The sequence below is a fragment of the Topomyia yanbarensis genome, chromosome 1 (assembly GCF_030247195.1).
Source record: "Topomyia yanbarensis strain Yona2022 chromosome 1, ASM3024719v1, whole genome shotgun sequence".
Classification (NCBI taxonomy): domain Eukaryota; kingdom Metazoa; phylum Arthropoda; class Insecta; order Diptera; family Culicidae; genus Topomyia; species Topomyia yanbarensis.
The window spans coordinates 106001566-106014648 of NC_080670.1; the positions used below are offsets into that span (position 1 = coordinate 106001566).

At 37.0% G+C, this 13083-nt stretch overlaps 1 protein-coding gene across 2 annotated transcripts in view; it reads left to right on the forward strand.

Annotated features, from left to right (window-relative positions):
* LOC131678223 (suppressor of cytokine signaling 6) overlaps positions 1-13083 on the forward strand; it is a 1339559-nt gene that overhangs the window by 544302 nt on the left and 782174 nt on the right. For both annotated transcript variants that reach the window (XR_009303619.1, XM_058958257.1), the window contains exon 3: positions 7238-7406. Coding sequence is in view for 1 of the 2 variants with exons in the window: in XM_058958257.1 (XP_058814240.1) it covers positions 7238-7406 (169 nt within the window). In the remaining variant the exon portion in view is untranslated. The remainder of the gene's footprint in view (positions 1-7237; positions 7407-13083) is intronic.

The window sequence follows — 13083 nt, forward strand, 5'->3', positions numbered from 1 at the left end:
TTTATACTAATTACTAAGTTCAATAAAAAAAATCCAACTTTAATTTTAGTTTCTTTCCGTATATTGGAAAGTTTACGAGTTATCATTATGGTTATTATGGTATATGTACAATTTATTGAATCATAAGCTTAACAAATAACAACTTTAAAAAAATTGACACACTTTTTTTTGTTAAAGGGTGCGAGAAATTTTTTCGAAGAAATCGGATATTAATTTTTATGTGGAATGCACCCTTCATAGCAAAAAGCAGCAATTTAGTACTTTCGTTATGTTTGCATTTACGCCGCCCATTTTCCGGTCCACTTAACGTATAGTGGCGTTATAGTTTTCGTACCCCAGCAATGTCGTTGCGCCCCATCCAGGTTGTTGCGCCCTATCCAAGTCGTTGCGCTCCAGCTTTAAATTGGCGACTAACCAGCAAATATTCTACAACATACAGACATTGTCCCGATATGTCGAGCTCAATCGATTGGTATATGAGACGGCCCTCCGGGCCTCGGAAAATATTTTCAAAGTTTGAGCGAATCCTATACATTTCTTTTGTAAGAAATGTAAAATTGCAGTCAGAAGGTTTGCATAAATGAACATTTTTGCACTGATAAGTTATCAAGTTCCTTCCAGACAACTTAGAAGTGTTCGGTGATTATTGCTAGTGGTTGCAGATAGAAAAATGAAATACAAAATTCGTTTTATCGAAATAATGTTTGGCTTATTTCAATGGATTATTACTATATTGAACAATAAATAGGCGACAAAGAGTAATCCACAAACAACAAGCCATAACTTTTGAAGTATTCAAAATACATATTTGAAGTCTTCAGTAAAGTTATTCGCAAAAGTAAGAGCTACAAATTTGCTGAAGACATCATTTAGATATAATCACTTCGAAGAAAATTTGTGAAAATATCTCACTCACAAAAAAACACAATACCAAAAGAAAGGACATATTGCCTCCATTAAATTATCGGAAGATACTATTGACCTAAAATAAGACGTTTTGGCGTTAATATTAGATTACATGTTTTTAGTCATATTTCTGGCAATGGGAAATGATAAAAATCTTTCGTCCGCATTTAATGTTGAATATCTCTTTTGATAATAGTCCGATTTCAACAATCTATAGCTTGTTCGAAAGGTATTCATATAAGCTGTCTAAAAATATATAAAGTTGTTACTATGTTAATCTATGTTGTCAATTTCGGCAGATAATTTTAAAAAAACTGCAAAAACGCCATTTTTACACATTCAAACATTCATACCTTGGAAACTAAACATCAGAATCAAAAACAAATTAATAACGTTCTTACTGTTTGATAGGTCTTTCATTTAAAATTGGTTTGGATAAGATTGGTTCGACCATTGCTGAGAAACACGAATGAGAGTTCGTCCGTTACACACACACACGGACACACACACAGACATTGTCCCAAATCGTCGAGCTGAGTCGATTAGTATATAGGACTCGGCCCTCCGGGCCTCGGAGAAAATCTTAAAAGTTTGAGCGAATTCTATACATTTCTTTTATAAGAAATGTAAAAATGGATAAATGTTTAAAAAAATGCTTGTAATCGTAGTAGGCGATGAAACTGAAATATAAAATGTACTCAAAAACCATTGTAGCTTAAATTCTCTTGGGAATGTGCGATTTACTAGTCAAATTATTAGATAAGAGGATACAGATTACGTGAAATTAACCTGCCAGTGTAATGCAATCATTTTTGTTTGTACTTTTTATCCGTATTTTTGTTTGTTTGGTAATTGGTGATCAAATGTCTATTTTATCTAAAATTGGGGCTACTTTACGCCAAGCTTTACTTTAGTTTATATTGACAATCTGTATATTTGATCTAAAATTTACTCTTATTTTGGGATTTTACTCTAATTCAAAGCAAATTTTTATTAACATACTAGTTTGACTTTTTGAAAAATAACAGTAATCGATAATTTGCAAGTTTAGTAGTGTAATTGCAATGGCGCAAACATATAAATACGCTATAGTTTCTAAGCGTATTTAAACTATGTGTATTGAAGCAATTTATTCTGGAATGACAGAAAGAGCAGCGGGAAATAGTTCTGCACTGAGGCGAATGACCTTATGGTTTAAACAGTGCTAAACAAAAAGGTCCAGTATATTGGAAATGGATGAACTGACCTGACCATTAAGTATAACAGTACCATACGCGTTTCTGATGGAAAAGCCTTTGCACTCCGGAAAACAATTAAAGCTATTTTTGGAAAAAATACTAAAACAAGGTTGTCTACGAAGGTTGTATAGAAAAGTATATCATGAAGGGCGTTTTTTCTCAGCTTGTTGTTTTTCATTGTAGGACACATTGACTCTCAAAAAAATACACTTTTATTTTTTACGAGCACGAGCATTCATTTGCATACACTCATAAATAACGAGCATAATCCATAACAATGAATCAAGAAGTTAACATGACTTTGAAAAAAAAAAACATTTTGGTGTGGCCTGTGGGGCTACTTTACGCCAATTTTTGGTTTTACATTTCTTATAAAAGAAATGTATAGAATTCGATCAAACTGTAAAGAATTTTTCCGAGGCCCGGAAGGCCGAGACTTATATACCAATCGACTCAGCTCGACGAATTGGGACAATGTCTGTGTGTGTGTTTGTGTATGTAACAGACAAACTCTCATTCGTGTTTCTCAGCAATGGCTGAACCGATCTTATCTAAACCAATTTTAAATGAAAGACCTATCACCCAGACAGAACGCTATTATTTTGTTTTTGATTTTGATGTTTAGTTTCCAAGATATTTTTTTTACAATGGAGACCTCACCTGGGCGCCTTCACCTAGGACCTCTTGGGCCAAGGCCTTATAAACAGCACTGGATTGTACGCCTCGCTTCAGCACCAAAATCATTTCTTCTGTATTTATGCGTCTCACGCTGCGCACGTCTTGCCCGAGGGCCGAGAGGCTTTCGGCCGCCCTCATCGACTTTAGGACGTCGGCATATTTGTCCTTGTCGGTTTTTAACCACAAGGCCTCGCCTCTGTCCTTGGGCTTCTTCGCGGGCCGCGGTGCATCCGGTGTCGGCTTCTGCTTGGTGACCAGCGTCCAGGGGTTTACGCCCCCCTGCCCAGGTTGCGCCGAGTTGCTGGCACCTTCTCTCTGCCCGGCGGGGTCATTTTCGCCCCGGTTTACCTCGACGAAACGGCATTTGGCCGTGACGGTTACACGCCGTATGGTGTTGGTTTTTGCACCCTCGCCTGGTGACTTCCTAGGGCGCTTCGCGTTCGACGTAGTCTTGCGCTTGCCCTTGTCCTTCGAGGGGAACTCAGCCGCCGCTTCGAGCGACTTGGCTGTCCATAGAAGGAGAAGGGGAAGGCCCCTGTCTGCGTACCTATGTCGGCCTTCTCCCTCTTGAAGGCCACTATCTGGGTTCCTCTGTCGGACTTTTCTCCACGCGACACGAACAGCCTTCCGGAGCACCAGCAGGCTCTGTTTCAGCTCCTTGCTGATATTTTGCTTCGCGTTAGTATACTCGATTATAGTATCGAGCTGCTCCACCACTTTACACATTGCGGATAGTGGCCCGTCCAGCGCGTTGGTAGGGCTATTTTCTACCACTGCTGGGGGTCACTGGTGCTGTCGGATACAGCCCTCGTCGCTCCACTACTCTCCCCACTGGAGGAGACCTCATCAAACCACCTTTAGCAAAGGGGTTCTGCACCTCCGTTTTTTGCTTTTTGTTATTTTTCACGTCGCTCATTGATCCCACGAGTCGCGCGAGAAAGAAAGGTCCGCCACGCCAGAGCTCCGCAGTAACGTGGTAAGGGACGCTTACTGTGGGGGTTGCCCAGGTACCCCACAGGCTCCGTTAACGATCGATCATCTTTTTCCCCCCTCGATCACTCGTCCCTCGGCACGGGTCGCTTCACGCCTTGCACTTGGGGTTATGACCTATTTTGCTTTACGTGGTGACCGTGGCCCAGATCATCACAACCATCCTCCTTTAACAGGGCTTTGGGCCTGTAGCTCTGGTTCTCAATAGTTCCAAGTAGGTAGGTTATTACAGACATGCTACTATTGAGATCCGTCATTCGCTAGCGGAGTATGAATGTTTGAATGTGTAAAAATGGCGTTTTTTGCAGTTTTTTCAAATTATCTGCCGAAATTGATGACATAGAAAACACTTCATATATCTTTGGACAGTTTATACAAATACCTTTCTAACGAGCTATAGACTGTTGAAATCGGACTATTATCAAAAGAGATATATATCATTAAATATGGACGAAAGATTTTTATCATTTCCCATAGCCCCAAATAAGACCAAAAACAGGCATTCTATTTTTAACGCCAAAACGGCTAATTTTAAGTCAATAGTATTTTCGGAGAATTTGATGGATGTAATGTAGCCTTTCTTTTGGTATTATTTTTTGTTGATTAATCCACCTACAGTAAAGTTTCTAAGTCACAAACATCGGATCGATCTGAAACATATCTTAGAAAATGAAAAGCTATATAAATTACTCCAAGCAATGGCGTAGCCAAGAGAAGACTTCAGGATTCAACACCACCCCTTGCCACCTACCCAACAAAATAATTGGATTGATGGATCTTTACCTGGTACTGATTCATTGGTCTTAATCTAACAGTTGTCTAATCACATCAATATCAAATACCTGCCTGTAAACATTCCAATAGACACTCATTCCAGAGCTCTAAAATCAATCATAATCCTCAGATTTCCTATTATATTGAGCTCACTTTTGAATGGATGTACTGTAATATGGATTAGGGTCTTTTTAATAGGACGCGAAGTTGGAATCACAGAAACATGAAACATAGAACTGTTCACTGAAAAATTGCACAGCATTCAACATGTTTTCATTTTGGGAATGGGTAGAGTTGAGACGAAAACGTAGTATGATTAATAACGAGGATAACACTTTCCGAAAGTAGAGTAAAACTTATGAAAAATGGCGTTTTTCGTTCGACTCTAGCAGGTCCTGATCAATTTTGTAGAGTTTTTATTTTTGTTGTGTTGCCAATTATATGAATAGGTAAAATAAATGTTCGCAAACAGTAATTTAAGGTCAAGATTACATCATTTTGCAACCGCCAATTCCGGAGGTGTAGTATCTTCGATGAATTTCACAAACGTTAAACAGCACATCATCTGATAAAATTACTTTGGCGTTATATCCTCTAAGAAGTACTTATGGTATACTACTACTGCTTTCGCATAGGCCTGCTAGGCCAAGACAAGTTTCGGTTTCACTGTGTCTCATCGGCATAAACAGAACTTCTGCTCGAACGGGACATCACGTTTGATCAGTCGTTCGATTGAAACACAAAGTGTGTTTTAGTTTTAAGGGATTTGCGTCAAGCCGGCGCTAATATATTCCGACAATAAGTTAGTGTTGGTTTCTGATGAGGCGAAGCCGAAACGCAACACAGTATGACTTATGGTATACTTATACTCTTCAAACAAATCTAGTTCGAGACTTAATGTCTTCAGCAAAACTTTGGGGAGTGCTATTACAAACCATTTTGTTGAAGACATGAAGGCTCCGTGTGATCAGGGTATCAACATATTTTAGGCTATTTGTACTTTTAAAATAAAGTATTATGATTGTACTGTTTATGATCTTCCACTATTTATAAACAATAAATTTTACACTTTTTCCAAAGCTTGAGTTTGTGAAGCTCGCAATAAAAAGTTATTTAAGATAAAAAAAATAGATTAGGGACATTTCGTAAATACCATTTTAAAACTCGATGTACACCCTACACGTAGTATTCATTCCTGCAAATAAAGTTGTTTTAAATGATAGTCTCAACAAATTCGCTAAAGAAACGAACTGTGTTGCTATTTTTTGAAAAAATAATTCTCTATAATTTTGAAACTTCAAATATGACGGTTTCGGAATTATGTCATTTGGAGATTAAGTTCGATTTTCACCAAACCCCTACCATACCCCACCAAACCGAATTTCTAGCTACGCCGCTGACCATAATTAAGTAGAAACAAAGACACTTCTACACTTAGTTCCCGATTTCGTCAGTCTCATATGAAAATATGTTTGATGGGCTCTAGCAGACGAATAAGTCTGAATTTGAGTAAATCCTTTCTTGAGCATATTTTTATTACCTTAGAGATGCAAATATGCAAAAATAAAAAAAAATCATTTTTTTTAATTTGCGCTAGAAGGCCCCTTTAAGAGAAATTTATATTAGAAATAGCTATCAGACTAGATCAAGGGAAGGGAAGAATATTTTAACAGCTTCAGTTTATTATAAAGAAGGAAAGAAATATGTCCCGATTTAGTCAATGTCAGTTTAAAACACACCATGAGGCTGATAAAAACGGGTCTTTACTGTATTTATTATTCACTGTGTCCCACATTAATAGGTCCATCCCATTTTCTGAGGATATTTTCTATCAATTGCATCGAACTACACCAATTTCTTGGAAGTTTTCAAGGGGTTATTTTATAGACTTCTCCCAACATTTAGGTGATCATATTCCTATTCGTGCGATAGTTTATGTTAAAAGGGCATCCTAAATTAATTGGTATACTTAAGGGCACACAAGTGACAGAAGGTTATCGAAAAGTTTCGTGGAAACGAAAATTCCAGTGATGATGATTTTCTTTAACGGGTTTCGTGAGTTTTTTTATTTGTTCTTTGACATTAGGATGCGCGATAATAATTCAAATCAAAGATACTACTGGGAAGTCACTTCAAGAAAAACCCGATATGGAAATAAAGTTTGAACTAGGCACGCATGCACTTCAGGGGTAGTGTGATATCAAGAGCTACAATTTCAGTTTTTAGTTTTCTGCATGTGCTATCAAAAACACCGCGAAACATAAAGTTCTAAATATTCTCAATCGATATAATATCAGAAGAGAGTTATAAGAGTTGTAAGAAATGTCTCATCACACTGTTCGGTGGATTAAAAACGTTTTTTATATCTCATATTCAATCTTGATTTTCCCAAAGTTCTTTTCACTGACTTTTGAGGTACTTCTGCCATATCTAAAACATCAAAAAGTTTCAAATTTGAAGTTGCGTGATCGTAGTTCTTGAGTGTAATGTACAAAACGTTCTATTTTTGGCGTAAAGTAACCCCCGGAGACCGTACCCCCAACAAAGCATCAAATAAAGTGGATCAGCGTAAAAAGTTATCTGCCACTATGATATAACTCAATTTAATTAAGGTGTATGTTTAACATAATGGTTTGTTCTAATGTTTACAGTGTGGATGGTATTGGGGGCCAATATCGTCTGAAGGAGCAGAAAAAATATTATCAAACGAAACGGATGGAAGCTTCTTAGTACGCGACAGCTCGGACGATCATTACATTTTCTCCTTGACATTTAAATTGAACGGTTCTGTACGTCATGTGAGAATTGATCAAGATCAAGGTAAGCCAGAATTAATAAAACTTCTTATTTTTAAGAATTTTTACCAACTGCATTTGCCATATCGTAGTTTTAGCTCAACAGATGGTACTAATAGCCAATAAAGTGATGTCTCCAATATGATGTATGAAAAATATTGAAGCTGTGTATCTTTCCATTTCCTGAAATATTTGATTCCATACAACAATGCCTTAAGTGAATGGGATCAGCGTAACAGGTTTGTTGAACATAATTTTCTGCGAGAGAGTGCAAAACTGATGCAAAATGGAAACGAAATGCATTTTTCAAATTTGATTTGAATAATTTGTTTTACTTTCCTCGAGTGGTCGGCCCCTAAATTCAGATACACCGCCGAAGAGCCAACAAAAGAAAAATATACCACACTGGTAACAAAAAAACGACCTATTCCACCAAGCGACGAGATGAGACTTTTTTACGTTTCTTACAAAAGTCTCATGTACCAATCGATTCAGCTCGATGATTTGGGACTCCGCTCTTGCTTCTTGTTTCCATCTATTTTGTCACCATTTAGATCTGGTCCCCGTGAGCCGTTTAGGTGCTGAATCCTTGAGCAATTTAGCTCATGTTTCCGTGAGTCATTCAGCTCCCAGCCTTATCACGATCTACTTGGACAGTCCCCGACGGTGAACTCACCCTACGACGACCAATAGTTTCCCGAGCCATTTAGCTCCCAGCTTTATCGAGAATAACTCGAATATTATCCTACTCCGACTGAGAGTTCCCCGACAACGGAATTTCTTTCGTTTAAGGGTGGGCGAAACGCGATTCTAGTCTATGCGGTACGAAACGAAACGAATAGTTCTTCCGTATTCTATTAACGATACGAAACGAAATGAAATTTAAATAGTAGATGTTGTTCGCAACACGAAATTCTATTTTGACGAAAACATTTGCGAACTATTGCGAAATTTTTCAAAAACCATTTTATATACGGAAAGTTAATTCTTTTTAATACTTTTTAATACTTTTGAATAGTAGAATGTGTCTAATTATGAAAAATATTTGTAACTCATGGTAAGCGAACGAAGATTAACCCTCTAGTTCCCAACACCGCATCTAGGCTGTCTCTATAAAAATCTAAATAAAACTACTAAAACCTGATTGTATGTTGTCATCCGCACTAGTATTTTTTCCCAACGCTCACACCCTTCATACACACACATTATTTTAATATTCGTAGCTTTCTGTCAAAGACATTCGAAGCTCAAAGTTGAAAATTCGTGGAAAACGTGGAAAAAAACTATTTTGTGTTTAGTGGTAATCTTCATTAAACAAATTTTAACTGTTTTTGGAAATTTCAATAACTAAAAAAAATATTTTTGAGTAGCCTGTTACTAGCATTTCACTGTAGATGTGAATTGGTTTAGTGGAATAATTCGGAAGTTTAGGTTTTTTGGTAAAATACTTTGCCCGCCTAGAGGCGGTGTTGGGCACCTGAGCGAAAAATTTTTTCAGTCTTTAGTGATTACTTATCGTACCGAAACTAGTATTATGTGCAATTTTAACTAAAAAAAACTTATATTTTAAAAACTTTGGATGAATGTTGCAGTTAGAATTTGGATATTCTTATCATTTAATAATATTTAGGGGAGTCTGGGGCTAGTTGGCAGAATCTTTTTTTCTCCTTTTGTATCAGACATATGGCGCTGTCTCTAGTTCTGCACTTCAAGTGCTGTTTAATCCATTGTCCAATGTGTTTATGTTGCATTAAATTTTGTTTCGTACACGTTGTAAGTGATATTGAGTTTTCGAGCGTATTAGAGTGAAGAGCCTACTTTAGTCGTATTAGGAAGGGTGCCTCACAATTTCATTAATTACTCGGAATACAATTGTTGCAATGCGTATAAATTGGCATCAATATCTTTGCTTTCTTCTTATCAACCATTATGATATCAAAAATCGCCATTTGAACCAATACGTTGAACAAAGATGGCTAACGCCGCTCTAACCAACGGTTTTACATGGTTATGACAAAAATAGGCTCATTACCCTAGGTAACGTTCTTAAATTTCAGCATTTTTGTTAATTAGGGCGAGTTCAAAGCTATTCCACGAATGACTAGATTTTTCGATAGCGCGTGAAAAGACTTTTCCTTGGCCGTATATGTAATATACGTAACCACAAGTAAAATTTGTTTTTTTGTTTGTTTACTTCGGAATTTCACTTGAAAAATTTCGAAAATTTAGCTTTTGAATACAAATTGTGCGCCGAAATTAAAATGCAGGAGAATTGAGGCTGAAAAATAATGGCAAGTATCATTGATTTGCAGTTTTATTCAAAATCTTTTTTTCGCTTTTAATCCACCTAACAGTGGTAACGATTGGTACATGAGACATTTCTTATAACTCTTATCACTCTCTTCGGATATTATATCGTTTGAGAACATTTAGAACTTGATGCTTCGCGATGTTTTTGATAACACATACTACATGGGATAGTGGCAGGACTCAGAGAATCGCTCAAATCAGCATAGGACAACATCAGTGCTAGAAATCTCAAACCAAATCAATGGAAAATTGTGGTGGGAAAACTGAATTTTCCTAAAGGGGTTAATTGTACTGAGCCAAAAAAATCGAAATTTTTTTTTTGAATCGATTTGAAGTTTATACCTTACTCAAATTTCAAACGCGACTGAGAACTAAAAAATCAACGCTTTTCCTTGAAAAGAGCGATACTAGCAGTGATACCATTCAAAGAAAATCAACAGTGAATATTTCCAGACTTGGTTTTATTTCCTATTTGAGAACTTGTGTTTACATCCTAGATTGCATGATTCAGTGATCGAAACCCAAAACTTCATAAAGTATTTGTAATTATTAAATTCAAATTTATTTTTGCTATTGAAATTGACAAAATGATAGTATAGCCCCTTTGGCGATTGTTTACTTTTTCGGTCCCACCTATCAGCATTGAAGTATCGCCCTTACGTTTTTTTACAATGACTACCGTTCTACACCACCGATTTCGTCCGTGTTTTTTCAATAGCGATCATTGTTACTATTTACAGCTGGTATCAGCTTGATAATCCTAAAAAAATACGAAAATAACAGTTTCGCCTCTAAACTGCTAGCAAAAAAAAGTATCACCCTGTTTGTTTGCATGGAGCGCGGAGGGTGAAACTTTAAATAAACAAACAAAAATACAGTTTCGCCCGTTGTATTTTTTGCTGTAGTTTAAGAAAGCAATATTGTAGAATCCAAATTTTTAGGTTAATTTGTTGCGTTTCAAAGCCCTCATTCGCATGTATGAAAAAAGCCTTATGTTTACATTTGTAAGTATCGCCCTTTTCACAAAAAAGCGTTGAAATGAAATCGCAGCTCCTGATATCACGCTATCTCTGAAGTGCATGCGTGCACAGTTCCAAATTTTACTTCGACATTGACTTTTTCTAAAGGTGACTTCCCAGTAGTATCCTTAATTTGAATTATTATCGCTAATCCTAATGCCAAAGAACAAATAAAAACCTCACGAAAACGAACAGTTTGGGAAAATCATCAACATTACTGGAATTTTAATTTTCACGAAACTTTTCGATAACCTTCCGTCACTTGCGTTAATGCACTGGGTGCACAGTGCTCTGAAAATCTAGCGAAATCGTCTTAGGGCACCAGCGGGTCTGTAAAGAATACTAAAAATTAATTTCTATTCCATAATTTTCAGTTCAGCAATTCGAGAGATCGTGCTCACCGCAAGCCATGAAAAATAGACTACGTTGTGAAGCGATGGTCACTATTTATTAAAAAATCACGGTTAAATAAAAAATAAAACTATTGAAAATTTTTAAATAGTTTATAATTTTCATAAACTTATTAGGAAAAATTGTTTAGTAAGCTTTCGTTATATTGTGTAGGAAAAAAGCTGAAAATTTGAGTATTTTCTCTATCTGCAACATATAAACCCTTAAGTATACCAATTAATTGGTATACGTATTAGCGGTGATATTTATTCTTATTTTTTTTTCATCTGACCTATGTTGGTCTACATGAAATGTAGTTGAATGGGAAAAGCCCATTTCAGGATATACTTCAGAAACAATCCTCAAATGGGCGTAAAAACCCATTATCTTTTCATATATTCACACCTGATTACAATGGATTCACACTACAATATAATATAATAACATAGTACACAGCATTACATAAATGAAAAATACAAATATTACAAAAAAATGAATCTTAAAATCTAAGTCAACCTTCTTAGTCTATTTTTGAAAACATCACAAGATACAGAAAAGTCAAAATGGCCATAAACACGATTAAAAACATTACACATCGTCCTAATGGGTTCGTTTTGACCATACTCGGTGCGTTGAAACTCGAGTCTTTAAAAGTTATGCGATCTGAGACTTCCCGGGGGCACATTGACATTTATTTGTGAGAGAATATCTGGAGCGTCTATTTGAGCAGTTAATATCTTCCCAACAAATACTGCTCTAAATGTGTTCCGCCTTTTGGCTAGGGTTTCCATATCGAGCAGACGACAGCGATCGATGTACGGTGGTAGCTCTGTTGGGTTACGCCACGGCAGAGTTCTAAGAGCAAAACGAAGGAATCTTGCCTGCACTGCTTCTATTCGGTTGATCCAAATGCTTGTGTAAGGACACCAAATGGGTGCTGAAGCTTCCAAGACAGATCGCACAAGTGAAAAGTAGAGTGCCCGCAAGCAATATGGATCAGTGAACTCTTTGGCGATTCTTATAATGAAACCGAGATTTCTATTTGCCTGTGCTGTAACATGAGAGTAATGATTTCTGAATGTCAGTTGTGAGTCCAGAAGTACACCGAGGTCTCTGATAACTGTCATTCTCTCTAGCGCTTCCCCGGAAAAGGTGTAGTTCCACAGTATTGGATTTTTTCTACGTGTAAAAGATATTATGGAGCACTTGGACACGCTGAGAGCCAGCAAGTTGCGATTACACCAACTACAGAAAGCATCTAAGTGTTGCTGTAGTTCCTTGCAAGCTTCTATTGACCGCACAATAAGAAATAGTTTGAGATCATTGGCATATATAAGTCTACACCCAGGAGGTATAACAAAACAAACGTCATTGAAGAACAACGAGAAAAGCAACGGTCCTAGATTGCTCCCTTGAGGCACTCCCGACAAGTTGATGAAACTGTATGACTCGTTATTTCCTAATTTTACACACAGAGAACGATTTACGAGATATGATTTAAGCCACCCTATAAAATAATCCGAAGCGCCCAGCCGCTTCATCTTTGCCAGTAGAAGAGAGTGATCTACACGATCGAATGCAGCCTTGAGATCCGTGTATACAGTATCGTCCTGAGATCCAAGTTCAATATTTTTAATGCAGAGCGAAGTGAATTGGGCTAGATTAGTAGTTGTCGATCTACCAGGAAAAAGCCATGTTGGTCCTTCGATATATATGCTCTGGTCTCACGAAACAGCACATTTCCTACTAATATTTCAAATAACTTTGAGCCAGCACAGAGCGAAGTTATGCCACGATAGTTCGCAACATTTTGCTTATCACCTTTTTTAAAAACCAGGAACATAACTGATTTTTTCCAACAGACGGGGAACGTTGATTGCGACAGCGATTGGTTAAAAAATAGTCTTAAAGGCGTACACAATGCGCTTTCGCATCTTTTCATTATAATGGTAGGAATACCATCTGATCCTGCCGATGTTGAAG